This window comes from Morone saxatilis, unplaced genomic scaffold (assembly GCF_004916995.1).
Source record: "Morone saxatilis isolate NCDOM2014 unplaced genomic scaffold, NCSU_SB_2.0 Contig24, whole genome shotgun sequence".
Classification (NCBI taxonomy): domain Eukaryota; kingdom Metazoa; phylum Chordata; class Actinopteri; family Moronidae; genus Morone; species Morone saxatilis.
In genome coordinates this window covers 13258141-13268291 of record NW_023339807.1, presented here as the reverse complement: position 1 = coordinate 13268291, position 10151 = coordinate 13258141, and the positions used below count along the sequence as shown (strand labels likewise).

Sequence of the window (10151 nt, the reverse complement as noted above, 5' to 3'; positions counted from 1 at the left end):
CCAGACCAAGCTGGATGCCATTCCTATGGAATCCCAGAAATGTGAAGGTTGTTAAAAGATATGGAGCCCTGAGACACAGCATGGACTTACTGACAGCAGCCCTGCGGAGAGAGGGGGCAAGGAGCATGGAGAGAGGAAAGAGAGCACTAGAAAGAAAATAAAAAACTTTGTGCTTAATTCACAACAGTAGCCCTTGAAATGAATTTGCCCTTTTTTTTAGTTTGTGTTAACATTTTGCCAAGTGAGAAATGACGAATTTTAGACAGAATCTAAGACTAGACTTTAGCTATTGAATGTATTTAATTAGAACTTATTCACATGAGCAGTACACTTGGTAAAAAGAAAGTGCATTAATCAAAGTTCAGCAGTCTCACACAACTCTCTCAACCTGTTATTCCTAAAGCAGTCCAAAATGTAAATAAGTCAGAAACAGTTCAGACGGTGGATTTGTTATTTTGGTCTAGTTGTGTACAAACACACACGAAGCCTGAAACATATTTTAGCACTTGCTATATTTGGATTAGGATTTTTTTCCTGGTCTTGCGGTTGTCCTTTATGTGATGCCCCAGAAAAACCAAACTTCTTGAGGGGAGAGGTGCCATTCAGTCAAACATGAGAAACACGGACACACCTGAGAGAGCGTCTCTCTGGTCTCCGTCCCATGCCACTCTGAGACACCGGCTCAGTCAGGCTAAGTAGACCACACGGTTTAGAGCAACAAAACCTCCTGGCTGGTCATCAGCAAGGGAGTAGTGCCAGCAAGCCTCAACTCTCACAGGCAAGACATCCACACACACACACACACACACACACACACACACACACACACACACACACACACATGCATAGGGCAGGAAGAGAGAGAGGCTATTAGAATATGAAGAGAAAGGGGACCTTGGTGGTGAGCAATCACGGGTAAACGAGGGAGAATGGACAAGACTGAAGGAACGAGAACAGAGCGACAGCCTAATTTGGCTTTGGATTTGTTCTCCTGACATATGCGATTTATGGAGCCGATTCATCATATAGTCAGCAACCATGATCCTGCTCTCTAACTGTTGATAACCAGCACACTCATAGATGGGAGAGCCATTGTACACAACTTTTAAACTGCATTCATAGAAAATTATGTCTTAACATCATATTTTGGTGTTCATTCTGTTCTACTCAGAGGCTGAAGGCTGCACTTTCACACCACCCGGGTGCCATAGCCCAACGGCAACATGAACTCCCATGGGCCACATGATGGAGATGATGTCATCGCGGCAGGAGCAAGGCACCCACCATCACATGCACTCACACCCGCACCAGCACCTGCAAGCCCCTCCCCACGCGTACCAGCACCACGGTCATCACCACCACAACCAGGGCCACGGCCAGGGTGGACACCACCACCCGCAGGGACACAATCCTCATCACAACTCCCACAATCCCCACCTCCATCCCGGGCACCCACACCAGACCTCACCGCACCCTCCAATGCACTCTTCTTCACATGTAAGCAAAGCACATTCCCTGTAGAGCTGAAGCTTTTAGACAAGCCCAAAGTCAGAGCCACAAGTTCAATAACACATTAACTACACTGCACATTAAAATCTCTCATATAGCGAGAAGCCACTGCATAGGTACCATGACTAAAACAAAGCAGCGTTTTAGTAGCTCTTTAAGGAGTTTTGAAGGCAGCTATTAGTGGTTTAGTATAGAAGTATAGCTGAAATGATGCTTCAAATTCACAGTAAGTCAATGGATGAACACATTTTCCCTTGCTGCAAACATAATGTCAAGTAGTTTCCTGGCAACATCTCAAAGGTCTTTTTTTTTTCTTGGAGGTTGGTCAGCTACAAGTCAGTGTCAGATGGCTGCCATGGAGGGAAAGGGTCATGAAGAGGCCATAAAGTGGCCTTTATAAAAGATTCTCAGGACTGTCTTTTGAAAACTGTGCTCCATGCCATCCCTCACTGCCAAGCTACCATTACGTGGCCACAACATGCTCCAGGTGCAGAATAATATTCTAAATGTTGGTCCTGATGATGAACAGACAACCTTGGCTAATATTCCTGGAACATCTTCGCCATGAATATATTTGGTTTAATTTTAAATTGAAAGCATTGTCGACAGTATTTTTAAAAAAAAAACATTATGTGAGACACTTTGTCCTTGCATTGTCTAACGTCCTCTGCAATGCCAACAATTTTGCATGAAGGACAGTCAGACATCAAGAAATGCAATTCACTGTATACTAAAACAACACTCTGTAGGCCATTAGAGTAGCTTATATTTTCCATGGTTCTCAAAAAAATGGTAATGATCTGAAAACCAAAAACACTTGACCTTGCCAAGTATATGTCAAGATTTGTCAGTGCACGAACGGTTTTAGAAACAAGTCTTTTGACTGTGTCTGGTGGTGTTAGTCTGAGTGGAAGTGGGCGGTGGAAAACTGCCTCCTGACACCTCTTTAACAAGGTGGGCAGGCTGGTGAATCAGCCCAGTCACTCACTCACTCTGTCACTCCTGACGCCCACAGCCCAGGCTCACAAGGCTCGTGGCACAACCAGATGTTGTTTTTGGGGAAGTTGCCAGACATGGAATAGCTGCAGGAGGTAATCTATAGATGCTTGTTTCAAGGCTAGATGACAGTGGAGCTGTGACAGCAGACAGGTGGCTCGTTGTTTACCAGGTGTGTCAACATGTCTGGTCGGATGTTGACAGACACTCATCAGAGAGCTCAGAGATGCTGATAACCCCCAACACCCCACCCCACCTGTGTTTCAGATGTCACCTGCGACCCAGCAGATGCAGCCCACGCAGACGCTGCAGTCTCCACCCCCCAGCGGCGGGCGGCGCAGGCGAGTCGTGGACGAGGACCCGGACGAACGTCGGCGGAAGTTTCTGGAGCGAAACCGAGCAGCAGCAACAAGATGCAGGCAAAAGAGAAAAGTGTGGGTGATGTCATTAGAGAAGAAAGCAGAAGAACTCACTCAGACCAACATGCAGCTTCAGGTATACAATGAAGTTCAGGCGTTAAAAACTGCAATAACTAAATCTATGCACAGTACCACTCACAACATTCAATATTTGTGACTCAGTTCCTTATTAACTACATGACAATATCCTGTTTTGCACCAGAGATAATGGGAATAAGGTGGATTGGTTTGAGTATGAGTGTAACAGACGAGATCAGCTGGATGTTGTTAGTGGTAGACTAATATAAAACACCTGAAACATCTGAAACTCTGTTGTACTATTAAGAGAATGTAATGTTTGATAACTTCGTTATTAGTGAATCATTGTAGAATGTTTGTAGTTATCTTTAAGGTGCTTAAATGGTGATTGCACTTCCATTAACCTGGGGGACTCACAAGAAACAGATTTAAAAAACAAATGGTAAAAATCAAAGCAACAGAGCTCCAAAAACGCTGGATCCCACAATTCCCATAATGCAACTAAATAGCATCTTTACAATTCCACGTATCAAATTTGTAACACAGGTTTCAGTTAAAATTTGAAAGCCCAATTCAACATATAAAATAACCTGCTGATCATCTAAATATATGGTAGTTATAATATATGATGACACTGTTTGTTATAAACACTGATACTAATAATTATCAACTAATTAAGAACAATAGGATAGCCTGCTTTTATTGTGGATGATAGTCTTAAAATGCTTCTTTTAATTCATTTCAGAATGAAGTGACCATGCTAAAGAACGAGGTGACCCAACTCAAGCAGCTTCTCCTCACACACAAGGACTGTCCCATCACCACTATGCAGAAAGAGTCCCAAGGTTACCTCAGTGAGTAGTTCAAACATAAACACAGACACACACACACTTGGGAATGTGACCAAAAACACACCTTCATCTGTGTGCCTTAGCCCCAAAGTGCATATAGCACTGCTGTGAGCTTGTTAATTGTCTTGCCAGAGAAAGTTTGAACTCTGCAGACTAAACTGTGATGGACGTACAGTGACTGCCAAGACTTTTCGCTCCTATGTGCTGGTATCCAGCACCCACGCTCATTGCAGGACTCTTCCGTTCACATATGGGTGTTGCACACTCTGGTAGCCGGCCTGGACTGGGAGTTGGTAGTCTGAATCCCACATGAGACCTGTTTTTCCATCTGACAGCACCTCTATGCACAGAGGCAGCCGAGCGTGAGAAAGACGTCACAGGCTGCACATTGGCACCCATACTTTCATGGATGTCCCAGGATCTCACTGATTACTGCACTGTGCCTCGGCTCTGCCGCGCATGACATCAGAGCCCCACCCTTTGATACGGATACAAGTGACATTTCCATGTAATTCGGATAAGGCACCTCCCTGTGTGGCTTTAGCTGAGGAAAATAAGGCTCACATCCCCCTTGGCTGAATGGTTCTTTTATACAGGAGAAAGCCAACTCCCAGACTGGGCTGGGAGAAACTTTCATCGATGAGTCTAGCTTGTGTACAGATGTCACCTTCAATGTGTCCAGAAGCCATCAGGCGTGTTTATGGAGTTGAGTGATTCACTTTTCCATTTTTGTGTTATCCATTTATGGCCTATTTTGGGATGACAGGTGAGACTTTAGGTGTCAATTCAGTGTGTCATATGTTTGAAATGTATTTGCTAATAAAGCTGTTTTTTTACAATAATGATATTTTGTCTGTGTTTATTTTGATATGATTAATCATTATTTATTTTATTATCACCTTATATTTTGAAGCCTCTGTGTAAAGCTTGACGATCAGAGCATTTACACACATACTGTACACACACTTTGTCCATCCTCAATGATGTCTCTACTGTCTCCTCAGGTCCAGAGAGCAGTCCAGCGGGCAGTCCAGCGCCAGTGTGCTCCCAGCAGCAGGTCATTCAGCACAACACCATCACCACCTCCACCACAACCGTAGGGGGCAGCAGTGTTCACGGGCAAACCAACCACCGCACAGACATTAATCCCATCCACTAGGGACAGAAGAGACTTTAACCCCAGCTGTAGCCCCAATCCCCCCTACCCTTACCCTGCTTTCTGAGGGTTGCCAGCTGCACATGCTGCCCACCCCCCCACTCCATCAAGAAAAACCTCAAAGGCCTGTGAGGCTGTTCTTTATACAGTAGCTACAGTATGTATTTTTATAGACCAACCCTATTAATGCGTAAATGTTCTATGGTTTGTTGCCTCTTTTTTTTAATCAATTTTTTTTTTTTTGTTGTGCTTTTAGTGAAAAGGGAGTTTTCTCATACAGCATTTAGGTGACTTTTTCTGTTGTGTAATGGTACAAAATGGACCACGGTGGTCATGGAACCAGAGGAAAGAGACATTAGCCTCAGACTGTCATCTGTATAAGCAAACCTTACATCTGTGTATGCCTGATGGACTGAAAAATGAGTCAAATCTCTTAATATCACATGTGGACAGTATGTTGAGTGTGTGCAACAGACTCTGAATAAGTGAGTGGGATGAAGTCAAACTGTCACACTGATGTCTTGAAGACAGTAATATGCAAGCAGGTGTAATGATCCTCTTCTTTCCTAGAAACGTATATGACTGTTAACCTTTTCCCTGTCAGCGGTATTCTTAAAGATTGTTATAAAGTACAGCATGACAGTGGAAAAAAATGATCAAATTGAAGCAATACACCGCAGTATTGATCATCTTCTCTACTGTATGTCCACATTATGATTAGAATGGCCAAGCCACTCTGGTCCCAAAGGGCATACGATGCTGTTACAGCTACAGAACTGTACACTGTGATACCAGCGAGGCAGCTCAGGGGTTTGAAACAAACTCCTCCGCTCTCCAGGACCAACTGAAGCTTTAATTATTCAAGCCTCTTTTTGTGTGTTTGTGCATCTGGATCCACACTTTGGATTCAAATCCCAAATGAATATAACATTCAGTTGCGTGCGTCTGCATAGTTTTGAGTGTGCATGTGAATTATGCAGATTATGCGTTCGAGTTTTGTCTTCTTTCCTCTGCAGAACAAAGTTCAGCAGGTGCGTAAAGAAAGAAAAACAAAACAAATCTGTGTGAGTGTGTCACTGTGAGCATGATGGGTTTTTTTGACTGTCGTCCCACAACTGGCAAAGTGTTTTACAGTTTCTAAAGAGGAGCAGTTTATGCCTGTGCTTTCCAAAATGTCACAATGTGCCTGAACCTTTCTGAAAATCTTTTGTTGGCTTACTTTAGACAGGAAAACGCCACTCTTTTTTCTTCAAACAATCAAAACCGTTTAATTCTCAATGTATTATTAATGAGTTTTCTCTGTTATTGGCTGCATGTAAGGGCAGCTGACCAAGGAAAAAAATACCAGTTTTCCATTTCATCAATTTCTCTTCATCTCTCTCTCAGGCCTCCTCTACAGTTCAGATTGGTGATGGATGTACTGATAATGATATAGACGTTACCTTTTATTAATCTCCCTTCCAGCCTTGAAACTTCATGCCTTCTCATGTTGACCACAACTGCCCTTTCTCTCTTTCCTATGACCAGGAATGTCGATTCATTAGCATGATGACCATAATGCACTGTGTTTTGCAGTAGGATGGATGAAATACACTCCACTGACAGGTGGAGCGATCGCAGAGCTGTCTATGCACTTTGTCCTCTGTCATGCCAGAGGGTCGAATAGCCATATTAAGGTCCGAGTAATTCTCAGTGATCCCCCTTTTTCACACACCAGCGAGAAATTAAACTGTGTTTGGCTTTATGGAGAGACTGTGCCTGGGATGCATCACATGTCTATAGATAGAAAAAGGGAACCTAGAGCTCGTAATGTGGGATGAGGCCACATTTTGTCAAAGATGAAGGGAAGAATATCTGATCCTCATATTGGGTTACATTCAAATTCTATCAAAGCATTCGGACTGTTTATGTCATGTCTTAACTTTAGAGTATGTGTATGCAGTTTGATATGAATGTTGATGAGACAACTGATTCTCTTGAAAAGGGCTTTGTTGTACCAACCCATTGAACTGAAGCTTGCCTTATTTTAGGTTGTTTTGTAAACCATATTTAGATTGTTAGGCCATTCCAAATTAACCTCTTGCATGTGGAAATATGGTATTGACCTTAAAATACTTTTAACTGGAATAATTTGGAGGATGTTGCTATTTTAGAGTTAGATTTAGAAAGTCTATAGTTTCATTTTTACAGTGGATCCAGGTTCAGAAAAAGACCGTTTTTACTGCAGAGGAAGACAAAAATGGGCAGATGGAAGTGCAGTGTGAGTGTGAATGGATTTGTGAGAGGTGGAGAAAGATTCTACACATTAATGATGTTATAATTGTATTATTTTAAATCAAAAACTATAAATATTGTACATAATGTCATTAATTTCTGTAATCCTGTACATGTAATGCAACCACCTTTCTTTTTGAAGGGAGTAAATGTGTGGTACATGTTTGTAAATAATGTTTGCATAGCACTTGTTGCCTTTTGTTGTACGTCAAGGCTCATTTCAGCGCTTAAATACATTGTTTATATGTAATGAACTGATGAATCCATTCTTGCCTGCATAACTTTGTACATTTCCTGTGTCTGTAATGACATTATCTCCATTTTGTGTTGTTTCGCATTTGTACAGATGTTAAAGTATCACTGCAGTTACATTACGGTATGAAAATAAAGCACTTGTTCTGTAACATACAACTAACTGATGTGATTGGATGTCACAACCTACCTGTAACAGTAACCAGAATGCAAAACATGAACTAAGAGACATTAACTGAGTATTTGAAGATAATATTTTTAAAAGTTTTTGAAGAATTCTATTAAAAATAACTAATGTTCAAACCAAATGTTTATCGGTATTTCCCAATGTTTGTCCTTGAGACATAACTGCTCATTAAATAATTAGATGCTTTAAAGGTTTAGGATACTCATTAATTATTGAACTGTCTAGACATCTTGATTGTTGCCTGATGAAATAACATGGCAGTTAACTTCAGTGCACAGACAGCATTGTGCGCTGAAGTTAGTTCTATCATAACAAGAACAATAATGGAATTAACCAGCATTGTGTGTTATAGCAACATGCAAAGAGGTCCTTTTACTTTCTTCAGAGATATTGACTAATTTAATGGTTTAGGACCTCATTTAAAATAATCAGAGATCTAATGCTATAAATCCGTTTTAAAAACACATTAAATAAACACAGCAGTTTTCTTTCTACTAATTTGAAATGAAATTTCTTTGAAGCACAGTGACTCTTAGTGTACATTTTGTTGATTAACCAAACAGTGCTTGAGAGGAGAAATCCCATTCAACAGGTGGTGCTGTAAAACACTACCACAGAAGTTCTTAAGAAAAGGTTATCAGACTGTAAAATTCATTGCAATCTTTTCTAATTATTAAGACATTTTATTTCAAGACAATTCAGCTCTGGTTTAAATTTCACCTTCTTGCATGTAATGATTTAATTCAACGTACGATATTTCCCTCACACGATCCCAAAAAAAAACAAACATGTAATGTTTTCTATGTGTTTACATAGAACTCATGCATGGTAATCAGCAGGGGCGTAGGACTGGGAGGGAAAAGCGAACGAAGTATGCAGGGCCGGCATGTGAGAAGGTTCCACTAAGATACTAGAATGAATACCCATGGATGTGGGAAGCAGCCCATAGAAAATGCTAATGTGCAGGGTCTAAAATGTTGTGCTATGCCCCTAGTAATCAGACTGAACTGCTATGTCGTTTTCATAGGGCAGTGATTCAGAGGTCTGGATGTAGTAAGAGAACTAATTTAGTTTCCAGTGCATCCAAGAGCACTCCAGAGACCTAAACAAAAACTGCATATAAATAAAATCATGTTCAAATCCAACAATGTGCTGATTCACATTGCCTGTTAAGAGGAATCTGTCAATCATGATAAAGGACCTCGCTGGTTGGTCATAAGGCAGAAAATGTCCCACTCTTCGGATGATGACCTGCGAGGAGAGATTACATAATTTAAAACAGGTGTTCACAGATTACTTCACACATTGTTTGGACTGTTGTTTATATCTGCTCACCTGGTAAAACTCTCCCACTTGTCCTACCTAACCTGCCACCACCTCTGTTCTGCTGGGCTGAACCTTCCAGTGGAAGCAAGGGACTGTTCATGCATCTATACTCTGTAGGCAGGAACCTCTCAGTCAGTGGGACTGTTATACACCACATATGGTCCATGTTCCACAAAGAGACTGAACATGGAGGTACCTTGCAGCCAGAGCAGGACTGGAGCCTTATCCCTGTACGCCTGTCAGTCAGAGCAGGGCATACAGAAAGTTAGATCTCAGCACCACCCAGTGGTGACTATAGTTTATTAATTATAGTAAAGAAAGCAACTATTTGGACAGTGCATATCACTCAACTTCCTAACCATTCATAGTAATAAAGATTAAAATGGGGCCAGGTTTAGGCTAAAATAGGTAAGTAATCAGACAGTAGATGTGGAAAATAGTCCAATGTCCAATGTCAAACATCTTTGTTTTCAACACCGGACTATCAGATTTAATAGTTTTTCAACTAAAATTAAGGATTGTTTTAGGATTTAATATAAAGTAAAGATGGGCACATGATACCAAAGCTCCAAAGCTTGTTTACTCCTGTGAATCTCACTGTTTAAAGATACTGTGTCAAATGAATAATACCATGTGACTGATGATGTCCAAAGCTTCAAACATCCCTGCTGCTTCAGAAAGATTTTCATTCAGGTTTCAAATTTTAAAGAAGAGAGATTAGGGGAGAGAATAATGTACACTAGAAAGATATAGCCTAATCTTAAGGGATCATTTCCACCTGTAACAATGTAACAATGTGATAAAACTGATCGGACATTGAATGCAGCAATTCTGAACAAAAGCATTATAGCACACTCATGAGGCAATGATTATTAAAGTTTGAGGTTTTATAGTGCCTCAGCTCGTTTTGAGTCAGTGTGCACAGCAGCTACTATCAAGTGAAAACAACGTATTGTTTAAAAGAAATACTAATAATTATCTGCTTGGATTTTTTCCCCTGTTGTCTATTTCAGTTAACTTAATTTATGTATTGATTACTTTATTTTAATAGATGTGGGTGAAGTATTAACTCTCATATGAAAAAATAAATAAATAAATGCTGTCACACATCTTGGCCTAAAGTGTCCTAAACCCTCTAAACCAGGGGTGTCAAACTCAAAAAC

General features: G+C 40.9%; 1 protein-coding gene across 1 annotated transcript in view; it reads left to right on the top strand.

Moving 5' to 3' along the window:
- The window catches only part of creb5b (cAMP responsive element binding protein 5b), a 41340-nt gene extending 33556 nt beyond the window's left edge, over positions 1-7784 (top strand). The window contains exons 9-12 of the mRNA XM_035671606.1: positions 1243-1497; positions 2773-3000; positions 3688-3796; positions 4798-7784. Coding sequence (XP_035527499.1) covers positions 1243-1497; positions 2773-3000; positions 3688-3796; positions 4798-4952 — 747 coding nt within the window. The 3' untranslated portion in view covers positions 4953-7784. The remainder of the gene's footprint in view (positions 1-1242; positions 1498-2772; positions 3001-3687; positions 3797-4797) is intronic.
- Positions 7785-10151: the final 2367 nt, after the last annotated feature.